General features: G+C 47.7%; 5 protein-coding genes across 5 annotated transcripts; all 5 read right to left on the bottom strand.

Annotated features, from left to right (window-relative positions):
* Positions 1-571: 571 nt before the first annotated feature.
* BX661DRAFT_181001 (WD40-repeat-containing domain protein) lies at positions 572-3,149 on the bottom strand. The gene has a single exon (XM_051535596.1). The coding sequence runs from the start codon at positions 2,945-2,947 to the stop codon at positions 599-601; it is 2,349 nt and encodes a 782-aa protein (XP_051392493.1). The 5' UTR covers positions 2,948-3,149; the 3' UTR covers positions 572-598.
* A 280-nt stretch (positions 3,150-3,429) lies between these two features.
* BX661DRAFT_180999 (nucleophile aminohydrolase) lies at positions 3,430-4,799 on the bottom strand. Its single transcript, XM_051535595.1, has 2 exons — positions 4,380-4,799; positions 3,430-4,209 (listed from the first exon to the last, which is right to left on the bottom strand). The coding sequence occupies exons 1-2, from the start codon at positions 4,527-4,529 to the stop codon at positions 3,622-3,624; spliced, it is 738 nt and encodes a 245-aa protein (XP_051392492.1). The 5' UTR covers positions 4,530-4,799; the 3' UTR covers positions 3,430-3,621.
* Positions 4,800-8,883, bottom strand: BX661DRAFT_180996 (uncharacterized protein). Its single transcript, XM_051535594.1, has 3 exons — positions 7,889-8,883; positions 6,874-7,134; positions 4,800-6,619 (listed from the first exon to the last, which is right to left on the bottom strand). Exons 1-3 carry the CDS (start codon positions 8,555-8,557, stop codon positions 4,997-4,999), a joined length of 2,553 nt encoding a protein of 850 aa, XP_051392491.1. The 5' UTR covers positions 8,558-8,883; the 3' UTR covers positions 4,800-4,996.
* A 329-nt stretch (positions 8,884-9,212) lies between these two features.
* Positions 9,213-10,363, bottom strand: BX661DRAFT_180995 (uridine kinase family-domain-containing protein). The gene has a single exon (XM_051535593.1). The coding sequence runs from the start codon at positions 10,291-10,293 to the stop codon at positions 9,451-9,453; it is 843 nt and encodes a 280-aa protein (XP_051392490.1). The 5' UTR covers positions 10,294-10,363; the 3' UTR covers positions 9,213-9,450.
* A 277-nt stretch (positions 10,364-10,640) lies between these two features.
* BX661DRAFT_180994 (uncharacterized protein) lies at positions 10,641-11,649 on the bottom strand (the record flags this gene model as incomplete). Its single annotated transcript, XM_051535592.1, is given in 4 exon segments — positions 10,641-10,673; positions 10,968-11,037; positions 11,052-11,085; positions 11,121-11,649. 4 exon segments carry the CDS (start codon positions 11,281-11,283, stop codon positions 10,641-10,643), a joined length of 300 nt encoding a protein of 99 aa, XP_051392489.1. The 5' UTR covers positions 11,284-11,649.
* Positions 11,650-13,865: the final 2,216 nt, after the last annotated feature.

Genomic DNA, 13,865 nt, shown 5'->3' with positions numbered 1-13,865 from the left:
CAAAGCTGAAAACCTCCCACCATCTTTCTTTATATCCTCTCTATGTACCTGTTTTATTGACAAATGGTCGCCATAACAAACTTTGCAGACTTTAACATCTGGGTCAGGATTATGCGGAACTCTTCGAACGCACCCAGCCACAGTTTCGAGCTAGGATCCGGTGCAGTCTACTCGTGGAGTTTTGGCACCAACGACATATGTCTTATTTCATTGTTCATGCGGCACGGCATGTGTGCCCTCGAAGTGGTTGAAACCACCGATGGGGTTGAGGTGTATGGCAAGCACAAAGTGTTGCACAAGAGAAAGAGCAAAATGGGCGCGTACGAGGTGATCAGAAAGCACGTTTTCTCTTTGTGTATGGAGAAGAAACTGCTTTCGTGCTGGAGGCTTGATCCACGCGTGGTTTGGGAATTCGCAATGGACAAGGGCGTTGTGTTATGCATGAAGTGAAATCCAAAGTAAAATAAAAAATACATTATATTTCCTTTTTTACAAAGCCCAAGTTTCAAGTGTCGCGTTAAATTTCCATGGAAAAAAGATACGTAAATAAATGTTTATATACACGAGTAACATGCCAAATATATTTTTTTTAAAAAAATTAATTGAAACTACTCATTAAAACACTCGATGGGCGCCAGATCTGCACATAGCCGATGCCATTGCCCTCGCCAGTCTCCGAAGATCCGATTGTATACCTGTACTCCCACTCCGGATGCCATTCAAAACCCGACACAGTCGTCTGGTGCGCCTGGTGGGTGAACAGAGGGATTTTTTGCGACTCTGGCCTAATTTGGTAAATATGTACATTGCTCCCACTCGAGCAGGAAAACACTTTGGGGTCATGGGGGCACACCCTGATGCGATTAGCAATGGAGCTGGCTGGGACCTTGAACCGATTGATGAAATTCACGGCTTTGTTGCCACCCACAAAGCGGGTATCCATCTGCTCAATATACCCGTCGCTGGTGCCGACCAGGATTCCATGACTGTCCATGGTCTCGATGCTGTGGATTATGCCGCGGTGGGGGGTTGACAGCCGATTGATGAAAGGCAGGCGGAAATCAATCATCGAGAGGCCCTTTGAGGAGTCGCCGACATACACACAGGCATCATTGGGGGCTATTTTCAGCGCCGTAATCGACATATTCATGGTTCCATCCTTTTGCGCATTGTGAAACCTCCGCGTGTCATTATATCGCCACATATAATTGGACGAGCCGGCCTTCCACACCCCGACTTCGCCGTGCATTGAGTTCGCCACAACATAGTCGCGGCCGATGTCAAAAATGCTGTCAATATCGTCGAGCAAAACGAGTGTTGCCTTTTGCTTGTATGAGGCTGCGTCGATCACTATGATATTGTTCATCGAGCACGCAAACAGGATGCGGCCGTGGTCGTGGAGTTTCAGCGAAACTACAGGGCATGCTTGGTCGTCCTTGTTTGCAACAACCAGGACCTTGTTGACCTCGCTGGACTTGAATATGTCGACTGGGGTCTGCATGCATTCCGTGGGCGAGCGTGCTGGAAAATCAATGGGGCACTGGACAATCAGCGATTTCGAAGAGTCCGAGAGCTGTCGTTGGAACTTCCAGTTGTTGATTACGTCCACGGAGCTTCCATTGCCCTGCACCATGTGTAAGTCCAGCCGGCTGCGTTTCTTGCTGGGACACCAGGTCATCGAGAGACAATGTGATCCAAACACTTCTTCAGTAGGGGGTTTCTGTGAGTAAAAGAACTGGTAGCCGAAGGGCGTTTTGGCGCGCCACTCGGGCATAGCCGTAAAGTCCACCACAGGCTCACCTCGGTGCTGTTTCTCTGGGCTGCGTACGGGCACTTTGGGCTTGAATGTCATTTTGCTGCTGTCGCCGCTCTTGCGCAGCGCTGCCAATCTAAAGTCGGTGGGCTGCGGCTTTGGGCGCCCCAGCCCTGCTGATTTGCGCGCCACGCATGTGGTCTTGCGCCGGTCAACCCTGTGATGCGTTGGGCTCAGATCCTGCACAGGGCTTGCGCTGCCAATCGGTCGGCCGTGCTTGCTGTCCGCCCACCGGTTTTCTGACGGCTGCTGCTGCCGCTGCTGCTGCAACGGCGGCGACGCGGATGACCGTGGCATGGGCGATGGCTCCGGCGATATCAACGACGACATCATCGAGGACATCAATGGAGACGAATGCTCCTTCGAGGACAGCGCGTCGAGATACGAATAGGACAAGCCAAGTTTGGTCAACGGCGAGGAGGAGGAGGAGGAGAAGGAGGAGCAGCATCCGGACCATGTGTCTGGGATTACTATTTTGCTCGGTGTAAAGTAAGGTAGCCCTGGGATAAGGCGTTCAGCTGCCACTGCCGCTGCTTCTGCAATTGTTTCTTCTGATGTTAATATTTGCTGCGGAGCAAATAAAGGCGCGCTTGCCAGTTGGTTGTCTGTCTGTGCCGGCAGTAATGTGCACGATTGACCTGTATTTGTCGTACTCAGCACGTATTGTGGCAAGGAAGGCATTGGCTCGGCCGGCGCCCGCGGCTTCGAAACGGGTAATAAAAGTGAAGAGGTTGGTGAAGCCAATAAAGGAGACAGCGGCGGCGACGGTGACGACAAAGTAGCCGGGGCATTATTGACTAACGAAGTGTGTGAATATGTTTGCAACGCCAATTGCACAGGTGCCTGTAACCTGTTGCTGTCAAATACGTTTTCGTTATCATCGCTGTCGCTATCCAAAACAATGATCTCAGTATCTTTGCGCGTGGGATCATTCAGCGCGCGCGTTTCGCGAGCATGCGTTCTTGTTCCAAGTTTTTTACTGCTGCTGTTGTTGTTACTAATTTTGTCGACGGAGTCCTCTGTGTCGCTGTCCAAAACAATAATTTCAATGTTTTCGCTAGTGACGACTGCCGGCAGGCCATTCCTTAGGATGCGGGGTTTGGTCCCTGTTGTGTTGATAGTTTTGTTTGTCATTTGCCGTTTTGTCCGGTTTCGTGACAAGTCGATCGCGTGGAGCTCGGTCGCTTCAGGCGGGAAGCGGCTCCCGTGTAGCAGAATGAAGGAAATTTAAAATAAAAGTTGAGGTTGAAAGAGTAAATAAGGTTAAATTTAACAGAACAAAAAAATAATATAAAGAAATGCAGTAAGAGAAAAATACAAGCGAAATAAGAAGAAAAAGATCAAGTGTATTATAATTTATTTATTCTTTGGTGTCCTGCCATCCGAATTTTGATCAAACGCTGTTTCGGCCCAAATATTGGGATATAAAAATAGGGTTTCTTCCAACCCACCAAGCTGCCTTCTCGGGTAATGTAAACACACGTTTATGTCCCGAAAAGAGAAAAATAAAGAGAGAGAACTTTATATTGCATTTTGAAGACATTAAACCATTTCCTAATATTGCAGCTTTTTGAAGCGAATATTAACACATTAAAGCAGATACTTCCTCTTGCCACTTTTTCCAAGCCAAATGTTTTTTTTTTTAAAAAAAAAAAAGAAACTACTTTGAAAATGTATTTGGACCTGTGGAACACTTAACATAAAGAATAAGAAATAATAAAAGAAGAGAGGAGAAGAGAGAAGGCCTGAGATAATTACAGATCCACTCAAAGCTCCATGCACAAGAAAAAACCCAATATACTTCGTCTTTACTCAGTTTCCATTGCCTCTCCTTCCTCCATCAAGTCCAAATACGCGCGAGTATCCTCACCATCCAAAATAGTCATCTTTGTATCCTTTCCAACAAACCCGATCGACGTATTCATAGTATCCAGCAACTTCCCCTGCTGCAACGTATCCCTAAGGGCCTTCAACCCCTGGACCACCAGTTCCTTCAAGGACATATCCTGGAAGCTCTCAAAATTTCTCTCCAAAATAGTCCTTGCTGACTGCGACCTCGACCCAATGCTATAGGCAAAGTACTCAGAAACAATACCCGAAGGATTAAACTCATACAGGTGAGGTCCGGTATCATCGTGGCCGATTACAAGGAGTCCAACGCCGTATGGCCGCCGTCCATAGTCTTGCGTGTTGGTTTGCGCTTTGTCGCCGATTAAATGCACAGCACGACCGATGGCCAACGGCCGGTTGTACACCATCTTGGACCGCATAGCCTCCGTGCGAAGATGGTTGCTGAGAACACGCGCATCGGATGTCAGTCCCGCCAAAGCTATGCCCATGTGGTCATCAATGCAAATGAGCTTCTTCTGATATGACGCCAGCTCATTGGGAGACCGCTACAAAAAAAAGAACAAAAGAAGTGGAGGGGGTGTAAAAAATAAAAATAATAAGGACAGGCTTGTTAAAAGCTGTAGTTTCACGCGGTAACAATTGAAATCTCTGAAATATTCACACTCTTCTCTCATCCTCCAAATTTCAAATGAAAATAAAACCAAGTATATCTTACCTTAGCTGCCACAATGACAACATGGTCCTTCGACCTTAGCCCGACAACAGCCGAGCCCTGCTTGACGGCTTCCGACGCATACTCCACCTGGAAAATGCGGCCCTGAGGACTCCACGTCGACGAGTCATTATCGTACTGATTGCGGAACATTGTGTGTTTAGTTTAATTGAAATTGGTTTTTTTTTTTTGCTGAAAGTGGATTTGAAACAACAAGAAATAAAAAGGTGAGAAAAAGGAGCTTGCAAGAGAGCTAAGCTCCAAATTGACAAATGGCTTTTTGCACGGGCGTAAAAAAATGCAATTATTTTCACAATGATTACGTTTCATTTTGGCATGACGCGCGTCCTCTTGGCCCCCCCCCCTCCCTTGGCCTAAATCACAAAACTATTTTTTTTGGCCGATTAACGCACGTGATTTAGGCCAAGGGAGGCGGCTATTTTCGAATACAAAAAACGAACATGTTAAATTAAAATTATGGACTCAAGAAAAAAACAAAAGACCCACTGGTAAATAAAGAAAAAGCATAGATGATGAAAAAAGGAAAAGGAAAGGAAAGCTCGCCTTTGGCCACTGGCAAAAAAACGAAAGAAAAAAGAAATGAAGGGGGGGGGAGCAGTTTACTGAATGGACACGAATATGTTCAAAGTACCGATTGAGCTGTCATCCATTTTGGCGGCATTGGCAGACTCAAAGGCCATTTGCACATCTTCGTCTGAGCCAATCATGACCATATCGCCGTCCTCGTCTTGGTACCGCATGCGGATGTTCAGTAGCGGTGCGGACAAAATATCAGTTTCCAGGCCACTGGTGATGCCCACATGCGGGCCAGCGCAGATCTTGATCTTCCTGTCGACGCGGTCGACCAGCTCCTTGTACAGCATTTCATGCCGGGCAATGACCACGTAGATATCGTTGTGGAAGTGCACCTTGACCTTGACGACCTTTGCCGGTGATGTCGGCTGCTGGTTGATGTTCAGCGTGCTGGAAACCGAGGGCACGGGCGTGCCGACGTTAGACATTGCTGATATTGCGCTCTGCGGGTAGGCAGATCCGCCGGGAGACACGGGCGAGATCGACGATGAGAAGGCCGTTGGCATTGGCGAGCTGATGTGGATTGTGCCTGGCGCCTTGTGCGAGTGCATCTTGCCTAGGGTGTCCCCGTCGGCGCGGTGGAACGGCGGTACGGGCATGGGCGGCACATCGCCGTTGATGTTGTTGCTGTAGTAGCCGCCGTTGCTGGGCATCGGGCTTGTCCGGCTGCGGCTGATGGCGTCGGGGACGTCGCCAAAGCTGCTGCCGCTATTGGGCGGGCGCTTGTTGAACGTAGAGATTGTTGCCGAGCGCTCAACCCCTTCTGTCAGCTCGTCCTGGTAGTCGCCTGCAAGCTTCTTGGCGTTGTTGCGGTTGCGCGCGACGCTGCCGTCGTAGGTCTTGCGGTACGCCAGCGCGCTCTGCGCTTTTTCGTGCTGCATGGCCGCTGTCAGGCTCGAGCCCTCCGAGTACCTGCCGCGGCGAGCCGGGCTGACCTCGTCCTCGCTGTCGTAGTCGTTGGCGGCAGCGCCTGTCGAGCGCAGTGCTTGGGCAGCGTTGGCGTTGGACAGCTGCTCAGCTACCGACGCTCTCTCCTTTGTGCGTGCAATGAGCTTCTCCATCGTGGTCTTCCACAGCCTCAGCTGGTCCTCGGACCGGCACGACAGGCTAAAGTTCTCCATAACAACGTCGCGCCAGTAGATTGTCAGGCCTAGCTGGCCCTCCCGACAAGTGTGGACGACGCTGTGGATGCTGAAGAGGAAGATGCGGCCCTTGAGCTGCAGCGCGTTGGACTTGTGCTTTTGGCTGCGCTTCTTCTCCTTCTCGGTCACCTCCTTGCAGCAGATCAGGATGTTCTCAAACAGGTATATGAGGAGCTCGCGCTCGACGCCCGTGGTTGACATAACAAAGCTGTCGTGCAGGTAGAGCTCGCCAAAGGTCGAGATTGAGTAGCCCTTCCAGTCCTCGACGCGGTCCTCGAGGTCACTGACCATAGACATGTTGCCCTCCTTGCGCGAGGCCTCGTTGACCTGCTCGACAATGCTGTTTACGGCTGCGATTCCCTCGCGTAGCTCTATGTGGATGGGTGTGCCCTTTTCGTAGAACTTTGCCAGCTCTTCCAGGATCATCGGGTATTTGCAGAGGCGCTGGACGGGCTTGATCAGCATCGATGGCAGCTCGTAGTGCGGATCGATTATGTGAGAGAGAGCCTATTGAACGAACAAACAGTATAATTGCAAGCATTTAGTCGATGTGCATTTGAACAGATGAATGGATGAATGGATGAATGGATGAATGGACAATAGACATGTGCGTTCTCGCAGTAAACAATAGGGAGTGTTTTCTTTGCAGACCAGTCTTTGAGTGGCAATACGTGGTACGTGCAAAGGCATCTGTCAAAACGCATGTCCCACCTACTAGCATTGCTGAAATAACAAAACAAATCCTTTTTTTCAAAACATACCTTTAGAGCTTCTTGCTCGGTTATGCACAACTTGGTTGCGCGCGTGTAGTTAGCGCAGTACGGCTCGTAGACCATAAAACCCTCCTTCATCGACACAAAGAGCTCGCCGAAATGCTGCTCTTCGGGTGACTTTGGCACATAGGGCTCTATGCCGACCAGGAAGCGCCGCTGAAAGTCGACTATCGAGTTGAGGTTGGCGAATATGTACCGGATTGTGTCGCTGGATATGATGTTCTTTCTCTGTAGCTCGTCCATGTATCCCTACAGGTATTTCATAGCAAAAAGTATATGAGCATACGTGCGCGGCGCCATTAGCAGAATTGCGACTTGCACAAAGCGAGCAAGGCAAGGCGGACGATGCTAGCCATCGGCATATGTGTGTGGAAAAAACAATGCGGAATCTGTAATAGGCGTTTTTCTTTCTCTCTCTCTCTCTCTCTCTATCGAGAAAGAGGTGGAATTCTTGAAATGCAAGCACGGCAAAGGGATTAACTTGGGTCTCATTAACAATGAGCAAATCCCTCTCCCTCCCCACTTCCCAGAAGCCAAAAGCTGAGGGGCTGGGCACGCTTGCGCCGAACAAAACAGAACAGCTCCATTTCGCCAGGCACTCTGCCCAGGCGTCCAAAAAATAGCTGGCCCGCAAATTGCGTGCAAGGCAAGCAGAATGGAATGGCGCTGGCCGGGCCCAATTTGCTCTTGACGCCCAGGCGCAACAGAAAAAAGGCTCTAAGCAGCAGGGCATCAGATGCAATGCAGCGGCAAACCTGGGCTTTTTGCGGGAATCGAAAGGGGGTAAGGTAGTAGTAGGTGGACGGACGATGCAAGGACGGACGATGCAAGAGACATGCATATTATGGTCAACCGCCCCACGTGAATCCATGTCTGTGCATACTGCACAGCAATTGGCAGACACACAGACATTGGTAGGCACAGAATAAAACAGCAAGGCTTCTAAAAGCATCCGCACGCATTTTCCAGAATAAAAAAGCGAATAAGCGATAGTGCAACTTACCTGCAATAATTCCAAGTCCTGCACGTATTTGCGCTCAGTCTCGACAAACTCCTTGACGACTCTTTCGCGGTTATCCTGCGGCGGGCCGAGCTGGGCCTCAGCAAACTTTGCGGACGGCTTTTCCGCAATACGGTCGGTGTCCAGCAGCCCACGGCTCTGCACGGCATCGACCACGATTTCAATTGTCTTTAGCACCTTGACGAATGAATTTGTGTCATCCTTGAACAATTCCGAAATTGTAAACAGGTCCTCGTCCCGCACAGCCTGGGTCTCCTTGCAGGCCTTGACAAAGCGGTATACGCGTTCTTTGCGCTGCCTCAAAATATTCTTTGTCTCGTCCAGGCTGGTGTCCAGGAGCTCGGACGGATGCAAGGCGTTGTAGATGACACACAGGCTAGTGCCCTGGCGGAACGTGTCCCAGAGTAGCTGAATGGGGTTGAGATAGGGGGCGCCCTCCTTCATGTCGCGAGCGCCGTCGTCGAACATGGCTGTCATATATGGCTCGAACCCATCGATGCATGCCAGTTTGTCCAAAAGGTTGATGCTTTTTTGGTATATAGAGGTCGCCGGCGTGTTGCGATTTAGAATTGACTCGAGGTTCTGGGAGGGATTGCTGGTCTCCATTACTGGGATGCCCATTCCAGGCGCAGTGCGGCGCGAAAGCTCCATTTGTATAAGGCGCTAACTCTGTCTAATAAAAATAACGAGCTGGTAGCTGCACTACTCGTGCCTTTGGTACTGCTTATTAATGACAATGACGTCTTTTTAATGCTGCTTCTGTTGATGCTGTTGATGCTGTTGTTGGACCAAGCGGGCGGACAACTAAATAAAAAATTAAGCAGCTTTTTGGGATGAAATAAGAAAAAAAATAGTGGGAAAATGTCTACGCTATCAGACAGGAGGAGTGAGAAAAATAAGAGAAAAGCAAGTATGAAATTCAAGAACAAATGATATTAAAGAGAAAAAAAGAAAGCGAGAAAGCGGTACACTTTTATGTTTTTACAAACCCGGCTGGCCAATAAAACAAAAAAGCGTGAAAATGAAGCTGATGACAAAGTGACAAAAAAATTGAAAAGACAAAAAGGGGGGGAGAATTTCCAATTTATCAGCCTCCGCTTGTTTGGGCACAGAAATAAGCACAACTCTTTAATTTTGCTCGAAGCTAGAAATGGAGCCACGTGAGTGGTTTTTGCTTGTGCCCATTTTGGTTCATTTTGCTATTGTCCTGTCCAAAGGCAAAAAAATAAAAAAAATAAAAAATCATTTTTCTTGTATATTTTATTCTCGCACTCTTTCCATGGCCAAACAAATAAAGTGAAAATCTCTTGCTTGTGTCGGATGTGGTATTCACAAGCATCCATTCCATTTCCGCACACCCATGGCATGGCCTGCCCCCGCAGCTCCGCCAAACAATCATGATTGTGCCCAAGCGGACGGAACCAATGAGCCAGATGCGCCAATGCGCCAATGCGCTAAAGTCAGTGGGGCCACAGTGGACCAATGAAGATTGAATAGTAAATCAGTCAGCCAGGCCAGCCAACACCAAACCGCCTTTATTTTTCTCATGCCTCTTGGCCCAGGTCGATCAGCCGCTGCGCAATGAGCTCGATAGCAACAGCATTGCAGTCGCCCTTAGGGATGATCACATCTGCCCAGCGCTTAGTCGGCCACACAAACTCCTCGAACGACGGCTTAGCCACGTACAAATAGTGGTCTAAAAACGCCTTCAGCTCTGCAGCCTGCGGCCCCCGCATGACCTCGCGCACCTGCCTGCCAAGCCGAGTATCGCTGTCAACATCCAAAAACACCATCATATCCATGAACGCGCGCACCTCGCGCACAAACAGCACGAGGATGCCCTCGACCAGGACAACTCTCGGCCGCGGCTCAACCGCCTGCCACCCGGTGCGCCGCTTCTCTGTCCTGTCCCACACCGGCAGCTGCACAGCATTGCCGCGCGCAAGCCGCGCCATTACGCTCTGCAGCAGGTCCCAGTCGAAGGACTCTGGGTGGTCAAAGTTGATCTGCTCGCGGCCCTCCGCCTGCAGAGCTTGGTCAGCCGCAGACAGCTCGTGGTGGAAGTCGTCTAGGTGCAGGTGCACGACGCGCGATGCCAGGTCTGTGTGCCCGCGCTGCTGTACCCTGTCGATGATGTTTCGGCACGTGTGCTCTTTGCCGGAACCACGCCCGCCGCCAATGCCAATGAACATGGGCTGCTGCAACGCCCGTGTATCGGCGTCGGCGTCGGCGTCGGTGCTGGTGCCCTGTGCAATGGCGCTTCGCGGCGGGGTGGCCGTGCCTGTGCCTGCGAATATGACAGGCACCCGAAAGGGCACTGCTGCCGGCGAGTTTATCACGCAGTCAGAGTGCACTTTGGCGAACTTCTTTACTGGTTGCTGTGCCATGGGGGAGATATATAACTACAGGCGTCCAATTTCGAAATGGGGTGTGGCTGCGTGTGTGGAAAAATAAATATTAGAAAAGAAACAAAACAAGCAAACCCGATCCTCGGCGTTGGCTGCTTTTTTATACCTGGGCCAGCTCGCACGCATGCACTGCCCGCACGCATGCATGTGAGATGAAGGCTCTGTGAAGGGAAAAGTGACAGAACAATCACACGGCCTCGCTGCTGCGCTCCTGATCACCAGCAAGTAGCAGGCAGCAATAACATATTTAATAAACGTGCCAGCCTCACGTGTGGCCAAGCGTGTAACCGGGCCAAAACACGGCGTTCTCGCAATCGATAGCGCAGTTAATCCTTGTCTGCTGACGCGCAGCGGTGTCGCTTGCCGCCATCGCTGGCCGCCGCCGCCGCCACCGCCACGGTCCTCGGAGCGACGCTCTTCTTGTGCTTCTTGTCGCTCTTTCCGCGCTTCTCCTCTTTATCTTTTTTTTGTATTTGGCCAAGTAGTATGCGGCCATCGGGTCTTCGGGATCGATCCCGCCGCCCGCATCATCTCCTCGTCCTCCTCATTCTCCTCCCTTTCTTCAAGCGCCAGTTTCTCCGGCGCAGCATTCATGATGCGCTCCGCAGGCACCTCCTCGTCCTTTCCAGCCCCAGGCTGCCTGTAATTCTGACATGATCGACGCGCAAGACCCTGTCCAGCACCTTGGCGCCATTGAGGTTGTCCACGGCAAGAACAGTCGACCTTGGTCCTCGTACTGGAGGAACCCGTATCCTTTGGATTTCCCGTATCCTTGTCGCGCACAAGGTTGATGTTAATGACTTCACCGAACTGCGAGAAAACGCAGATGACGTCGCCCTCGGTTAGCCCGAACGGGAGCCCGCCGATGAAGATGTATGCGCTGTCTTTGTACTCGTCATGCCAGGACGCTGTGGTCCCGAGACGCGACTCTGTTTCGTTGATTCGCCGGATTTCCTGCACGACATTCATGAGAGGCGAGTGCAGATAAAAATGTGGACGCGAAAAAAAAGTTGGAGAGGAAGGTGTGTTGAGCCTATTGAAAGCCTCCCCCATTCAAACAATGCCACCCAAGTGAGGTTGCCAGGGCGGCTGTGCAAACATTTGCAGACTTGTGGGAGAACTGTAAAGGTCACTTGACGTTATTCTTATTTATTCAATTACCAAGAGAGAACCCCCCCTCCCCCACAGAACTAATAGATAAAAATACGAGTGATGTACTGTAATGCAATATAAAGCACCAGCAGCAAAGTGGTTTTCTAAACTATGAAAAAACCAACATTGTGTTTGAAAGGTACTTGTACAATACCTTTCAAAGATTTTATTAGTTCTTTTCTGTTACCCACGTCAATTAATGAATCTGAATTGAGCTCAAACTCCTTCACATACGACCCTATTGTCCGAAAATTGTTAAAAAATCACATCTTTGCTGCCTGCTTTGCATCCAAAAAGAGAATGGTAATCGGCCAGCAGTCCAATGTTTAACGTTATGCTTTCAAAAATGACTCCAACAATCCGATCATCCTCAATGTATCCGGACAATTGGCACGACATGCCCAATTCGCGCTGTAAAAATTTGAGATACATCATTTTATTGTCTAGTAAATAATATATATATATATATAAGTGAAGAAAATACTAGGAGAAGAAAAAGCTATCAATAAGCAAAGAAGCAAAATAAGTAAAGCTCCAACATTTGCCAATTCAGTCAATATGTTCATATAGTGTTGAGAACCCCTCAGGGGGCCGCAATCCAGGCCAGCAACCCGGACTGAGAGCCGCAGGCGCGTACAGATGCATCGGAAAGATGTGGGACGTCACCCAACGTCCTGATCCAACCACATTGATTGTGAAGCCATGTGGTGTTCATGATTGAACCTGTTTTTGCCAGATCTTGATGATATTAGAAATTGATGCAATTTCGAGGTGCATCAAAATAGCATTTGTTTTGCTATTGGCATTTTCTTTTGATGTTTGTATACATGTGTGTGGTACAGGAGATCCCGTGCACACTATCATAGTTTAGTTTTAATATATATAAGGTGCTCCCACCATGAGAATGAGAACACCTTAGTTTTCTAATAAATATTTTATTCCCTATTTTAGCAGTGTTCTTTGTAACTGCTTAGTTGACATTTCTCGTGATTTTCGCCCTCAGCATCTATCTCCATATCCTCGGGCTGCGTAACATAATCATATCCGAGTAATAAATAAATATGTATAAATTATTGGTGATAGAGCAGCTATAAACTCTGTTAAGAATAAGAATAAGAATAATAAACTAAAAGTAAAAGTAAAAGCAAGAGTGGAAAATTAATTGGTATTTATAATTTTCAATATCTGCTGCCAGGTAAAGTTGCACAACATTACTGTGTTAAATAAAAGAAAATTGGCTTTCGGGGGCTGTTTCTATGTTGTCTGAAAAACGTTGAATTTATTCATATCAATAAAACAGCTAAAGGTATTGACTGCCTTTTTATTTAATATTTGACTGTCTGTTTATTCGTCTCAGAATTGTAAAAGTAAAGAAAATTTAAATAAAAACTTGACATTCTGCTTAATTTTCTGCTTAATTTTCTTTATTTATTAAAAATAGCGTGCAAGAGAGTAAATAGATACATTATGTGAACTATAGAAAAGTAAAAACTAGAGGTGATAAATGAGACCGAATGCCTACCGCGCTACTTGCCCGTCATGGGCTCTATTGCAGACATGGCTACATGCCCCTATAACAAAAATTATTCTAGAGGCGGCATGGTTGGGTTCTTCAGACCTGGGTCTAATTTCCTGGTGGTGGAAGTGTCTTCCAGGGTGTTAGTCAACAAGCTAGCGTATATACCCCCCATACACCAACTGTGCACCAGTAAAATATACTCTTAAAACATATTAATTTCACGCCTACTAATAGTCATCCTCTTCATCTGCCGAATGATTAAAATGAGTAGGACTACAAAAGTAGTCGTGCATCAATAGCTCTCTTGCTTGTATGTATGTAATAGTAAGCAACATTGTCATGATTTTTATTAAGTGCATATCAAACCTTTGCTACAATAATATCATCGTAACAAATGTGTATATTACCACATTGGTTCCATTTAACTTTAGTAGGACTCAAGTATTTATCAATTGTAATAAGTTATACAGTTTTAAACAAAATAAAGTTGTTTTAAAAGTGAAAACTAAAGGTAACAACCAAGCCTTTCACACCTGCATGTTTTATTACATATTCGTATACTTCTTTGGCCATTTGTTTTCCTGAAATTATCGTTACTTTTTCAACATTAAACGCTTTAGCCCAAGTAGAATGAAATTTTGATTTATCATTATCTTTTTTCATTAACGGTTAATTTATTTCCCACGACTCAATTAATGTGTTTATTTTGCGCTAATACATCCTTTCTAACATTGGATTGTGACGGACCTGATGATGGCGACAATTTTTTTTATCTGCTTCCGACTTATTTTTTAACAAAATTTTCGTAAAGGTCTTAGGCATTTTTGAGTAATAAATGAATGAATTATAGCAATAATATAGTAGCTATGAATCATTTAAA

This window comes from Kickxella alabastrina, assembly GCF_025024165.1.
Source record: "Kickxella alabastrina strain RSA 675 chromosome Unknown BX661scaffold_8, whole genome shotgun sequence".
Classification (NCBI taxonomy): Eukaryota; Fungi; Kickxellomycota; class Kickxellomycetes; order Kickxellales; family Kickxellaceae; genus Kickxella; species Kickxella alabastrina.
This window is presented reverse-complemented; position numbering and strand designations above follow the sequence as displayed.

What these genes read in the sequence shown, in the direction of transcription:
- BX661DRAFT_181001 (XM_051535596.1), bottom strand. Translation starts at nt 2,947, where the DNA reads ATGACAAACAAAACTATCAACACAACAGGGACCAAACCCCGCATCCTA.
- BX661DRAFT_180999 (XM_051535595.1), bottom strand. Translation starts at nt 4,529, where the DNA reads ATGTTCCGCAATCAGTACGATAATGACTCGTCGACGTGGAGTCCTCAG. An exon ending in TTGTCATTGTGGCAGCTAAG is followed by an intron (nt 4,210 to 4,379) that starts GTAAGATATACT and finishes TTTTTTTTGTAG; the next exon opens with CGGTCTCCCAATGAGCTGGC.
- BX661DRAFT_180996 (XM_051535594.1), bottom strand. Translation starts at nt 8,557, where the DNA reads ATGGAGCTTTCGCGCCGCACTGCGCCTGGAATGGGCATCCCAGTAATG. An exon ending in AGGACTTGGAATTATTGCAG is followed by an intron (nt 7,135 to 7,888) that starts GTAAGTTGCACT and finishes AAATACCTGTAG; the next exon opens with GGATACATGGACGAGCTACA. An exon ending in CCGAGCAAGAAGCTCTAAAG is followed by an intron (nt 6,620 to 6,873) that starts GTATGTTTTGAA and finishes TTCGTTCAATAG; the next exon opens with GCTCTCTCTCACATAATCGA.
- BX661DRAFT_180995 (XM_051535593.1), bottom strand. Translation starts at nt 10,293, where the DNA reads ATGGCACAGCAACCAGTAAAGAAGTTCGCCAAAGTGCACTCTGACTGC.